This window comes from Bos mutus, chromosome 3 (genome assembly GCF_027580195.1).
Source record: "Bos mutus isolate GX-2022 chromosome 3, NWIPB_WYAK_1.1, whole genome shotgun sequence".
Taxonomy (NCBI): Eukaryota; Metazoa; Chordata; class Mammalia; order Artiodactyla; family Bovidae; genus Bos; species Bos mutus.
This window is the reverse complement of record NC_091619.1, coordinates 33,323,238-33,337,728: the sequence shown is the minus strand read 5'-3', so window position 1 is coordinate 33,337,728 and position 14,491 is coordinate 33,323,238. Positions and strand designations below refer to the sequence as shown.

General features: G+C 37.9%; 1 protein-coding gene across 1 annotated transcript in view; it reads right to left on the bottom strand.

Moving 5' to 3' along the window:
• The window catches only part of LOC102272537 (mitochondrial adenyl nucleotide antiporter SLC25A24), a 73,107-nt gene extending 59,118 nt beyond the window's left edge, over positions 1–13,989 (bottom strand). Inside the window, exons 1-5 of the mRNA XM_070361884.1 lie at positions 13,984–13,989; positions 12,998–13,124; positions 11,928–12,015; positions 4,601–4,712; positions 852–1,009 (exon numbers count right to left, since the gene is read on the bottom strand). Of these exons, the coding sequence (XP_070217985.1) occupies positions 852–1,009; positions 4,601–4,712; positions 11,928–12,015; positions 12,998–13,124; positions 13,984–13,989 (491 nt within the window). The remainder of the gene's footprint in view (positions 1–851; positions 1,010–4,600; positions 4,713–11,927; positions 12,016–12,997; positions 13,125–13,983) is intronic.
• Positions 13,990–14,491: the final 502 nt, after the last annotated feature.

Genomic DNA, 14,491 nt, shown 5'->3' with positions numbered 1-14,491 from the left:
TTCAAGAATTCAGTGAGGCATAGGACTAAAAACAGATGAATTAAGTAAGTAAATATGCACAGTAGGCCTCCTGTCCCTTTCCCCTGCTTTGAACTCAGAATACCAGCAGGCAGACATGCTCCCTTGCTTTGTATATTTCTATAAAAGTTAGAAACAGATTTATTCCGTGGTGACCCAAGAAAGCTAAAAGGAGACAGTGACTGAATGTTGTTATAGGTCCATCATTTCTGCCTTGAATAGAGCAATGAGGAGGGTGGACACCCTTCTCACCTGGTTTCAGTTGAACGGTCACAACCAGAGACTTGGCCACGAGGCTCAGGCAATTTCTTCATTGCCTGCATCAATTTGAAAGGGACCCAAAACTTCAGAAAACTGAAGAATTCCACCTACAGGGCCCTGCATTTGATAAGGAATAAAGAGGGAGTGCAACCCTGACCACTTTCTGTCTCTTGTCACAATTTCCAATCCAGGGAGAGAATTAAGAGTATTGTGTAGCCTTTCCTTCCCAGGCTCCACCAAAAAAAAAAAAAAGAAAGAAAGATTTTCCTAATTTTTGCCCTCTCTAGAATACTAGTACTAGGTTGTATTTAATTATTTATTTGCAAATCTGTCTCCATCACAAAACTCCAAAATGCATGTGAATGAGAATGGTATATCACTTGGTTGTTGCACTCTCAAGGTGAGTTGAGTGTCTGGGAACTTTTGAATAACTGAGTCTAGATTACTGGCAATGAAGCAATTTGCACATGACAAAATCAAGGAATATTATTAAGACTTCTGAAATCCTCCTTTTTAAAAGCATCAAACATTATTCACATTACTCAAAATCATGTACACGAACTATGCAACACACCTGCATGAGGGTTTTCAGACGCTCTAGCGGTGCTGTACATGTTCGGGCACACGTACACGCTATGCCTCCAGCCAACAGATACTTCCACAGATGGCCAGATTTTCTCTTTTCATCAATTAAGTTATGGAAAGTCCATCTATCTCCCATGTCAATTCCCTATCAAAACAAATTTTACATAACATTATAGTTAGCTGATCTCAAATGGAAACGTTATCTCCTAACAAGGTATAAATTTTTTATATATTTCATCTCCACAGCAAATTAATATCAGCCTTTCCTAGAATTTTGTATTTACTGACTAATATAACTTTAAATAACTCATAAATTAGCTTGAAATACTGTCAATTATAAAATTAATACATATTAAAAATATAAATTGACAATTTTTTGTATCATGCTTAGGACAACTTTTACAATTCAACCACTTAAAAATCTGTATACCATTTTCAATATAAAATTATTTGTCTAAGATTAAATACAAAAAGAACAATCTGTCAAATTCTAATAAATACTTTTAGCTCTCCTGTGTCTCCTGCATTGCAGGCGGTTTCTTTACCCGCTGAGCCATCAAAGATGCCCCATAGTCAAATACAGACTATGCACACAGTGGTGAGAATAGTAATTTAAGAGGCAACAATGTATAAGTATCTTCAGTGTTCAAGACTATCGGATTCTCCTATTATCTTCAGTCAGACTTTTCACCTCTAACAAGTTCAATTCAGTCACTCACTCATGTCGTGTTGCCCTAATGGTCCGGGAGCAAGCAACGAGAATGAAGACAGAATATGAAGTCTGGTGCAATGTGTCAGGGGATCTGCAGCCGCTAGTGGACTGAGGTGCAGAGTCCACTCTGAGTCCAGCTTTTATTCCTAATTTCAGACTACAAGAATTTTTGATCATATCTTTCCCAAGACACTACACTGACACAGTCCAGATCTCCTTGTTTTTACCCCAGGTCATTCCCTTTAGGGCTAGTCTCAGGAACAATCAGCAAGTGCGAAGGCAGTGTTCATGCTTTATGCCAACCCAGGTGGTTCAAGGTCCATGCTTTCATGATCCCAGTCACACTCCCTTCTGGGTTTGGCCTTGGGGTTTGTAACAAGGAGATTATTCTTAAGAAAAACATGAAAGATAATCATTAACACAGTTTCTTAATATATGCTGTTTTTCCAGGTGCTATTTCTGTGGAATTTCTCAAGGCTGTGAAACTACATTATGAAGAATTCCCACTACAGTGTCAGATTCTTTGCGACCCCATGGACTGCAGCACACCAGGCTTCCCTGTCCATCACCAACTTTCAGAGCTGACTCAAACTCATATCCATCAAGTCAGTGATGCCATCCAACCACCTCATCCTCTATCGTCCCCTTCTCCTCCCACCTTCAATCTTTCCCAGTATCAGGGTCTTTTCTAGTGAGTCAGTTCTTCGCGTCAGGTGGCCAAAGCATTGGAGTTTCAGCTTCAGCATCAGTCCTTCCAGTGAATATTCAGGACTGATTTTCTTTAGGATAGACTGGTTGGATCTCCTTGCAGTCCAAGGGACTCTCAAGGGTCTTCTCCAACACCACAGTTCAAAAGCATCAATTCTTTGGTGCTCAGCGTTCTTTATAGTCTGACTCTCACATCCATACATAACTACTGGAAAAACCATAACTTAGACTAGATGGACCTTTGTTGGCAAAGTAATGTCTCTGCTTTTTAATATGCTATCTGCATATCTGAGGTTATTGATATTTCTCCTGGCAATCTTGATTTCAGCTTGTGCTTCATCCAGCCCAGCATTTCCCATGATGTACTCTGCATGTAAGTTAAATAAACACGGTGACAATATTCAGCCTTGACGTGCTTGTTCCGATTTGGAACCAGTCTGTTGTTCCATTCACTTTTAACAAAGCAAATATAAAATATATGACAATACATTTAGAAGCACTTTCCTGTGTAATTGATTAAAAAATCTGGGCCTTCCTATGTAGTGTGCAGAGCAGATAATAAATTCTGTGGTATATATATCACAAGTAGGATTTTTTTTTGAGGGTCTAGAAGTTTGATCACATATGTCATGATTAAGGACCTAGGCTCAGGAGTCAGGTGGGATTCAAATCCTGAATCCCCGAGCTCCTAATTGAATGAACCCTCTGTGACTTAGTTTCCTCAAATGCAAAGAGGAACAATACTAATACATAACTGGATAGACTTTTTTTTTAATTAAGTAACTTAGAGAATATAAAGCACTCAGCATAATGTTTGGCACTAAAAAACACTCAGTGAATGTCAGCTACCAATATTATTAATTGTAAAACATAGAGTGCTTGAAAGCAATTAGTCCTCCAAGTGCTTGGCTGTGCTTAGTCATTAGCAGTAATACGGCTAGGAAATAGCTCAATATCTGTTTAAGAAATAAAAACTGACATTTATAGAGCAAACTCAGTGCTGTATTAAACAGTTATATGTGTCATCTTCAGTTCTCATAATAACCCTAAGAGAAGTATTACTAGTCAAGGCTATGGTTTTTCCTGTGGTCATGTATGGATGTGAGAGTTGGACTGTGAAGAAGGCTGAGCGCCGAAGAACTGATGCTTTTGAACTGTGGTGTTGGAGAAGAATCTTGAGAGTCCCTTGGACTGCAAGGAGATCCAACCAGTCCATTCTGAAGGAGATCAGCCCTGGGATTTCCTTGGAAGGAATGATGCTAAAGCTGAAACTCCAGTACTTTGGCCACCTCATACGAAGAGTTGACTCATTGGAAAAGACTCTGATGCTGGGAGGGATTGGGGCAGGAGGAGAAGGGGACGACAGAGGATGAGATGGCTGGATGGCATCACTGACTCGAAGGACGTGAGTCTCAGTGAACTCTAGGAGTTGGTGATGGACAGGGAGGCCTGGCGTGCTGCGATTCATGGGGTCGCAAAGAGTTGGACACGACTGAGCGACTGATCTGATCTACAGGCACTGATCCCAGGTATAGTCAAAAACCCATGTAGAACTTTACAGTTAGCCCTCCATATCCATTGTCAACCACAGATCATGTAGCATTTTAGTACATATTTACTGTGAAAAAATATGCATATAAGTAAATCTGTGAAGTTCAAATCTGCATTGTGCAAGGTTCAACTGTATACATATAATCATGAGACACAGAATAGTATAGATTTTAGTTTGTAGTTACTAAGCAAAACTTTTAAGATAGTTTAAGAAATTTTGAGAACTTTAAGAAATTATGAAGCATAGATTTTTAAGTGCACCAACAGACAAGACCTATGCCAACTATGAAGTATATATGCATATGGAAAAAACTAAAGCTTTGAACACTCTTTCAAAAACTTCTGTTCAAAGTTTATTCATTCATCCAACAAATATTTATCAGTGAAGTGTTATATAATACAGCAATCTGCAATTCACATTCCCTACTTTTCAGGCAAGAAAATAAGCAACTACAACACAAAATGATGGTGCTGAGTAGGAGTAATCAACTCTTAAGAGTGTACTTCCTCTCAACAGATGTGTGCCTTTTGCAGGCTGAAACTTTAGTTGAAGTAGATATTACATGTCAACTCAGATTTTTTAGCATCATACAAATTTCTGAGGAAATATCACTTATAGTATAGTATAGCATCACTTTTTTCATCAGCAAAACCTCACTAAATAATTTTCTGGCCCCACAATTTTCTAAGAGTATGTAATTCATTACATTTCCACCCATGATTCATAGAATAAGACATACAAATTCTTAAAAAGAGACCACTTACGGTAAAATGGCTCCAGTAATGGGCAATTTCCTCCATATTTCTTGCAGGTTTAAATAAAAAATACTTCCTCCATTCATCCCAATCCACTGTCAGTGACCCATCAGCATCCATGCTATAAATACAAACTACAATTCATACATTTTAAAAAGCATTATCAAAATGACATCTCTTTCTTAAAATTTGAGCTGTGTTGAGTTCTGCACATTGTTACTTTTGTGATGTAGAAAGGGCATCTCACGTCTCTAAATTTTGGTTTATATGGGAATAATTCCTACAAAACAGAGCTATTAGAGTATTAAACTGGATTATATGTACAAAGGCCTTGTAAATTATAAAGAACTCACAAGCTGTCAGTATTACTACATCTCAACCTTCTAGCATTTCTCCTTTAAATATTTCCCCTTCTTCCTATTTGTAACTTCATCTTGTAACTCCTTTAACAATCAAAATGATGGCTGACAATTACCCTTTTTGGTTATGGATCTCAAAAGGCAATTTTCTTTTCTATGGATATAAAATATCCAATGTCAAAAATATCATAAGAAATGCAAATATCAATGGAAATAGAATTTTCATTAATATGAGATAATAGTAAACTAATTTTAAGAATTCTCATCAGGGAATTTCTCAAATCTTTGAATGAAATTAAGAATGTGAAGAAAGATAATGAAATATATCATTTTGAAATGTGAGGTTCCCAAAATTTCAAAGTTACTTGTTTGAGGTAGCACCCTTTCTCATTTTCCTCAGTGATTACTGCTAATTTTCACACATCTCAAGCCACCAAATCAATTTTTGACTCTCACTCTCAGGCCATGTTGTCCCCCATTTCTCGATAAAACACGAGTGTTGAAGTGTTCTCATCTTAAAACCTCTTAACGCAACCTTCCCAACAGTCACCTCTTAGATCTCTGCCTTTGCAGTAACACTCTCTAAAGAGTTGTCTAGGGACTTCCCTGGTGGTCCAGTGGTTAAGACTCTAAGCTTTCAATGCAGGGGGCCCAGGTTCAACCCCTGGACAGGGAAATTAATATCCCATAAGCTGCATGGTACAGCCAAAAAATGAGAAGGGCATGGCAACCCATTGCAGTATTCTTGCCTGGAGAATCCCATGGACAGAGGAGCCTGGCAGTCTACAGTCCATGGGGTTGCAAAGAGTTAGACACTACTGAAGTGACTTAGCATGCATGCACATATACAGCCAAAAATATAGACATAAATAAATTACTTTAAAGAGCTATCTACCTTCTGTCTCCAATTTCTCATTCTCTTTTGAACCCACTCCCATCAGGCTCTCACTACTATTACTACACCAGTATTCTCCATGGCACCTTCTTTATCCTCATCTTTACCCTGTCAGCAGCATATGACAAAGACAGTTCTCTCCTCCTTGAAACATTTTCTTCATCTGGTTTCCAGAATAGAGTGTTCTCTTAGCCCTCCTCCTTTTCCTCTGGCTGCTCCTTCTCTGTCTCCTTCACTGGTTTGCCCTCATCTCCCCTGCCTCTAAACATCAGAGAACACCAGGACTCAGAGCATTATACTCTCTTCTTGGTTATCTCTTCCAGTCTCATGGCTTCAAATACCATCTATGGGGCTATGACTTTCAAACGTCTCTCTTGAGTGATCCTCTGAACTCCAGATTCCTATTTCAAATTGCCCACCTAACATTTCTACTTAGATGTCTGGTTAGCATCTGAAACGCAACAAAAACAAACCTGAACTCCGATATCTACCCCATCCCAAACGTGCTTTTCTCACAGTTTTACCCCTCGATACATGACAATTCCATTCTTTTAGATGCTCAGGCCAAAAATCTTGGCACTATCCTTAACTATTCTTTTTCTTTTACACCCCACTCACAATTCAGCAGTAAATATTGTGAACATTTCAAAATACATCCAGAATCCAATCACTACTTACCTCCTCCATCTTGGTACAAGCCACCCTCAAATGCTGTCTGTATTATTGCATACCTGTCCTTCCTACTCTCACCCTTGTCCCCCCTATTCTCAACACATTGGCCAGAATGATCCTAAAATCTAAAATCATGTCATACCTCTGTCTAAAACCATCCAATGACTTACCAGGGCAAAAGCCAAATTCCTTCTTTCCTGCAAGATCATATGTGATCTGACTCCTGTTACCTCTTAAAGCTCATCTCCTACCACCCTCTTCCTCATTCACTCTATTCCAGACACACTGCTCCCCTCTCAGTGTCCTAACCTTGTCAGATATACTGCCTTTCTGGTGACTTTGCTTGTGCTACTTCCTTTGCCTAGACTGCTCTTCCCTCAAAGACCATCATGACTCCTTCCTCACTTCTTCAAATCTCTACACAAATGTCACCACCATGGCCTTCCCAACTCACCATATCTAAAACTGCAACTCCCCTATCACTCACACATCCATACTGTTTTCCTCCCTTCTATTATTTTTCCACTTATCACCATCTAAGATAATTTGTTTTTCTACTATTGTCTCCTCTTGATTATTGTGTGTTCCATAGAGCAGGAATTTCTGCCTGTTTCCTTCACTACTACATCCCTAGCATCTAGATAAATAGCATGCACTCAGTAAATGAATGAATAAATTTCTCTCTACCCACTTTTATCCTTATCTCCAAGAATTACATGTTGACTCTTACTCAAGGACCCTCTCTCTCTCTCGAGCTATTGGACCTACTCCTTCTCAATCATTACTTTCCTTTCTCTACAACGTATCCAACAAATGTCTCTCTTTGTCATGGCTACTTCTCCACAAATCTCTCCTATCCTTCAAAAAATTATAAAAATATAATGTAAAAAGACTTGCTTAGTCGTCTTCTCCATCTTATCTAAACTTCCCAAATCAGTAAACAACATTCATCATATCTACCTCCTCACTTCCCATTCGTTCAGTAGCCCAGTGCAATCTGACATAACCCTTTACCACCCACTGAAACTGTTTTCACTGAGAGGCCCAGAAATCTCAAATGAGCAGATCTAAGGAATTTTTTTCAATATTTATGTCACCAGTCCCTCCTGTTAAATCTGATACTCTCCACCCTTGGTTTTTGTGACAATATTAAAACAGTCAGAAAACATGTATTGATCTGTTAGTATGTTCCAGACACTGTACTAGGCATTGACTATAAAATAATGGATAATATATTTTGGTCCCAGCTTTACAGTCTGTTTGGAATAGGAAATACGACAGATGACCATCTGTAAAGTTGTAAAAGCAAATACCAGCAAAACCAAAAAAGTTTCAGAGGTCAGAGTCACATCTGAATAGAGACCTAACAAATAAGCAGGGGATATCCAAGTGAAGGAGATGGAATGGGTCTCCCAGACAGAAAGAACAGTTTGTAAAAGGGTTGAAGGAATGAGACTCCAGGGTGTTTGTTGCTGTTGTTGTTCTTTAAGACTGAAAGCTCAGTGGGCCTGGAGCACAGAGTGGAAGGAGAGTTCTGGATGACAAGACTAGAGAGGTGGGCCAGACCACATGGAGCCCTGTAGACCACAGAAAGGAAACAAGGTTCCATCTTAACCCTTGCAATAGTATTGATTATTAACATGGATATGAAAATTCTAAATGAAGTAATAGCAAATCAAATTCCTCTGTATACTTAGAAGAGCAACAAAAACCATGTTTCTGTGAGTAAATCCAACAAAAGTTATATAAGAGCTTTATAGAGAATATATAACATTTTATTAAAAGACATTAAAGAAGATCTAAAAAATAAAGACATACATAATATTCATGAAACAGAAAATGTAACATCATAAATACATCACTTGTCCCCCAAATGGATCTATAAATTACATGCAATTGCAATCAAAATTCCAAAAGGGGGGAATTAAATTCCCGGAGGTCTAGCGGTTAGGACTCCACACTTCCAGGGCAGGGGGCACGGGTTCATTCCCTGGTTGGGGAACTAAGAATCCCACATGCTGCATGGTGCGGCCAAAAAAAGTTCCAAAAGGGGTATATGAGTGTATGTATGCACATGTGCATATTTGTATATGTATCCAAATAAGCTGATTCTAAAATGCATATAGAAGATTAAAGGGCCAAGAATTGCATTGACATTATTGAAGATGAAGAAAGTAAAACCAGATATCAAGATGTATTCTAAAGTGATAGCAATTAGGAGATGGTAATGATGCACAACAGACAAATGTAATAAAAAAGAGATGAGAAACACATCCACATACAGATGGAAATTTAATAATATGACAGAGGTAAGCATTTCAAGTTGTGGGAAAAGGATGAGACCAGTCAATTAATGGTGATGGAACAACAGACCATATAGAAAAAAATGAAACTGGACATGTAATTTTATAACATACATGAACATCAATTACAGATGAATTAAAGAACTAAATGTAAAATGCAAAATTATAAAAATAAGATATAGGTTAACATTTTTATATCCCAGGGTAAGGAAGAATTTTTCAAGGTGTTAAAAGCACATGCATAAAAGAAAAAGATGGACAAATATGACTACCTTAAAACTGAAATTTTCTGCACAATGACAAAAACACAAAAAATGAATTTAGAATAAGAAACAAGCTGGGAAAAGACATTTGCAGTGCATATAACCATCATAGGATTAACATCCAGAATTTATGAAAGCACAGCTACAAACCATTAAAAAAACGATGACCAATTCAGCTTAAAAGTAGGCAAAAGACTTAACTTAAGTAATTCATAGGGAGGTAATATCCAAATGGCCAGCTAATACATTAAAAGATGTTCAGACTCACTAGCAATGAGGAATATAAGTAAATTAAATCAAATTATATTAAAACAACAGGACAATATTTCTGACCCATGGGTTTAGAAAATATTTAAATATAAGAAGACTATAGTATCAAGTAATAGGAAGGAAATACATTTCTAGTAGAATACTAAATTGGTACAACCACTTTGGAGAAAAATTTGTAATATCTAATTAAAGGTCTGTATATCCTACAGTCAAGCAACTTGACTGCAAGTAATGAACAAGATGAACTGCAAGTAATGAACAAGAATATGAGACTATTCATTCCAGCATTGTTTTGTACTAATAACAAAACAAAATTTTTTTAAAAACCTAAATTCTATCAGGAGAATTCATAAGTAAATTGAATCATATACATTAAATAGAAGCTGTACACTGACTAAAATGATTGATGCTATAGGCATCAACATCAACAAATCTCTAAAATATAATATTTAGAAAAAGTGATTTTAAAAATATGCAGCATGCCACCATTTAAATAATGTCTTAAAATATGAGAAGCAGTATCATACTTTAAGGATATGTAGGTAGTAAAATATACACAGAGATAAAAATGTGTATGGGGATGATAAGTTCAGGATAGTAGTTACTTCTGGCAGAAGAGAAGGAAATGGGTTTAAAGACACTGAAAACTTCAGCTGTCTGTAATGATTTATTTATTTGAAAAATCTGAACCAAATATGGCAAAATGTTAAATATGACAAACCCAGTGACGGTATGGTTGTTTGTGATAAAATTCTCTATTGGTCTGTATGTTTCTTGAATGAAATAGTTTATAACAAGTTAGCTTTATCTCAGGAATGTTTAATGTCAGATCTACTACTACAGTACGCTAAATAAATAAGTCAAGTGAAGGGTTTCCCTGGTGGTTCAGTGGTAAAGAATCTACCTGCCAATGCAGGAGACACAGGTTTGATCCCTGAACCAGGATGATCCTACATGCCTGGGAGCAACTGAGCCTGTGCGCCACAACTGAGCCTGTGCGCCACAACTGAGCCTGTGCGCACAACTGAGCCTGTGCTGTAGAGCCCAGGAGCCGCAACTGCTGAGCCTGAGCACTTTAGAGCCCATGCTCCGAACAAGAGAAGCCACAGCAATGAGAAGCCTGCGTACCGCAACTAGAGAGTAGCCCGTGCTCACCACAAATAGAGAAGCCCATGCAGCAATGCAGATCCAGCACAGCCAAAAGTAAGTTTTTAAAAAATAGGTTAAATGAAAAAAGCTGTATAGTTGACAAAATTCAGCTCTCTTTCCTAATAGAGATACTTTTCTTCAGTGTTTTCTTATGTGTCCCTATCATAACTTTCACCACTCTGCAACTCAGCTCCCCTCAGCCCCATAGACTATTAGCTCTGCAAGGATGGGCACCAGGACCATATCGTTTATACCACTGAATCCTCACTGGCTACTCCATGTGTGGCAAAAAGCATCAATCAATATCTGATTGATAGGTGACTTGATTGATTGGATGCTTGATGGATTGACTAATAGTGTAAAGTGTATGATCTTAACAAAAAAAAAGATATATGCATAAATATAAAATAAATATAAAATTATATCAATGGATTAATATTGCAGAGGTGGATTATGGTGAGCTTGAGCAAGTTACTTAACCTCAGTAAAACAAGGAAAATAATAGCCTTTGCCTCTGAAGTCTTAAGAGACTTAAAGCAGATAATATATCATGTAGAAGAGTGATAGCAAACAATGATTATGAGCCATTATTCATGTTTTCATAAAATTTCCAGTTTTCACTTTCATAATGAAAAAGCTGTTTGTGTTTTTTGTTTATTTGTTTGCTTGTGGGGTTTTTGGTTTGTTTTTGGTTTTGGTTTTTTTTGGCTGCACTGTACAGCATGAGGGATCTTAGTTCCCCCAACCAGAGATTGAACCCACAACCCCTGCAGTGAAAGCACAGAGTCCTAACCACTGGACTGCAAGGGAAGTCCCAAAAAGGTTTTAAAGAAAGAAAGAAAGTGAAGTTGCTCAGTCGTGTCTGACTCTTTGTGACCCCATAGACTGTAGCCCACCAGACTCCTCCATCCATGGGATTTTCCAGGCAAGAATACTGGAATGGTGTATAGAACAGTCTTATGGACTCTATGGGAGAGGGAGAGGGTGGGAAGATTTGGGAGAATGACATTGAAACATGTAAAATGTCATGTATGAAACGAGATGCCAGTCCAGGTTCGATGCACGATACTGGATGCTTGGGGCTACTGCACTGGGACGACCCAGAGGGATGGTATGGGGAGGGAGGAGGGAGGAGGGTTCAGGATGGGGAACACATGTATACCTGTGGCATATTCATTCTGATATTTGGCAAAAGTAATACAATTATGTAAAGTTTAAAAATAAAATAAAATTAAAAAAAAAAAAAAAGAATACTGGAATGGGTTGCCATTTCTTTCTCCAGGGGATCTTCCTGACCCAGGTATTGAACCCAGGTCTCCCTCATTGCAAGCAGACTCTTTACTGTCTAAGCCACAAGGGGAGCCCAAAAGGTTTTAAAGTAAATAAAAATTAATTTTAAAATGTATATAATATGTAAGGGCTGACCTTTCAAGAATCTTCAATGCCTCTTTTTCAGAAATATGTATACCTATTAAGTTGAGACTATTGATAATTTCTGAAGGATCAATCACTCCTTTAAAGGAATAAAGAAAATGAGCATCAACTGGAAGGTTTGAAAATATTCAGAGGCAAACAGTAATGCAGTATTCAGCACATTATCACAACATGCCATAAAACATCAACATCCCAACTATTTTTTCTACTTGCCAAGACAGACTGGAAAGTCCATATGACATTTCTTATATTAATAAATAAAAAGTTTATCTCCAATATTGCTTAAATAAGTCATTCTTGTCTCTTCTTTCCCTCAGCCTACTACACATTCAACCACCAAATGTGGTCTGTTCTGTGCCTAAGTGTTTCCCAAGTCATTTATTCCCATCAACCCAGTCCCACAGTAGCTCAAAATGCCAGTCCATGCTCTACACAAATATGATGGTGTTACTACCGCCACTACTGAAAACTCTTCAGATGCTTCCCACCTCATTCCCCTTAATGATCAAGTCCAGAAACCTTCCCAGACCCCAAGGCCCTCCATGATCCTACCTGTGCCAGCCTCCCAGCTTCATCTCTGACATTTCCCCTTGCTCTCAGCTTCACCCTCACTGGTCTTCCTCTAGTTTCTCAGACATGACCTACTCCCGCAAGGTGACCACAGCCTCCCAACAAGCTATTTCCTCTGCTTGGACCACTCTTCCCTACTCTTCACTAAGGTAACTTCTACTAATCTTTCCAGACAGCTTAACCACCATTGTCACATGGAGCTTCATGAAAAACCTTACCAAAATGAAATAAATATTTCTCAGATCTTTAGCTAAAAAGCATATTACTCAAGGGTATAACCTTTTTGTTGGTGGTTTTCTTTTTGAAAGGTAGTATGTAAATAAAAATGACATCATTTAAAAATATTTCTTAAAAGTAATAATAAAACAAATGACAGAATTAAATAAATGAGTTTTCAATAACCTTTCAGGGAAGCCAAACACCTAAAAATAAACCTTTACTAAAACACAATTAATTTTTGGATAAAATTACTAGTTGTATTAAAAACAAACCAACATTATTTGTGTCCAAACTCTTCAAAGTCAATTTCATGTTTATCTCATTAGCTTTCACGTACTGCATAAATGTGCCAAGGTCCAGCAGATTATGCTCATTAACAACCACAGATTTTAAAATTATCTACAAGAAAGAAAAAATGATATTAGAGATACATTCACACAAGGTAGATAACAAATTACAGCATTTAAATATTTATATATTTATCACATGTAAATTAATCTGCCACAAATTACCAGTGCCTTATTTTTAGAGTAAAATTTCTAACACTGAAAACATAGAATCTTTGAGTACTGGAATTTTAAAGAACTTTAGCAATTGACTACTCTTCTACTCAACAGCCATGCATGTATTCATTCACTCAATAAATATGTAAGAAACTAAACGCTTGAGAAACAGAAATGAGTCAGCAATAATCCCAGTGCTCCAGAAGCTTACAGGCTAATAGGGAAGACACCAAAATCACAATGGTAGAAAATGATCAAGCATCAGAGGGTAACAAAGATGTGAGCGCTCTGAAGAAGGGACAGAGATAGAAGGGACTCAAATATTTTTAAAATGAAGAGCAAAAGGTGAGCAAACAAAGAAACAAAGGTGTGAGAAATGTAGCAAAGATCACCAGCCATCCACCAAAATTCCTCACTGCCTTCTTTGGACACTTGGCTAGATTACATTTCCCAGTCTCCCTTGCAGTTAAGCACGGTCCTATGACCAAGATCTCTCCAACAAAATCCAAGTGAAAGTAATGTGTGCCACTTCTAGGCCTAACTAATAAAATCCTCTCATATGTCTTCCTCCATGCTCATTCCTTTCATCAGCTGAATGCAGATGATGATGAGACCCTTGAAGAGAACAGACTCACAAGAGAAGACCCTGGATCCCTGCATATCTGCAAGTTGGAGAACTGTCCCACCAAACACAACACCCTTCAGGAAATCAGGAAACCTCCAATACCATACTAAGAAGTTTACACTTTTCCCACCAGCATTGTACACCCCTGAAGAGGAGGGTTATGAACTAATGAGATGTATTTTCAGAAATGTCATATGGTGGCAGTGTGGAAAAAGTGATGGTGAGAGGTAAGGGCAGGAAGACTGGTTATAAGTCTGTTACAGTAACAGGTGAGAGATAAGGGCAGGAAGACTGGTTATAAGACTGTTACAGTAACAGGTGAGAGACAGTAGAATCATCATAATGGTCCTATGAGACAGGCACTAATAAGATCCCTATTTTACAGCTCAGGACACATTATGAGAAGGCCAGAAATCTGAGGATATTCATGTCAGTTCACCTCTGCTTCCTCAGTGAAGTAAAGGGCATGGTCAGCTACTGGAAGACAGGAGCAAGGAGCTTGTGGTTGGGATAAGCAAGGTTTCTCAACCCTGCCACCACTGACATTTGAGACCAAGTAACTTTGTTGTCCTGTGCATTGTAGAATGTTTAGCATCATCTCTCAGTATATCCATAAGGATCATGAACTCCTTATTTCC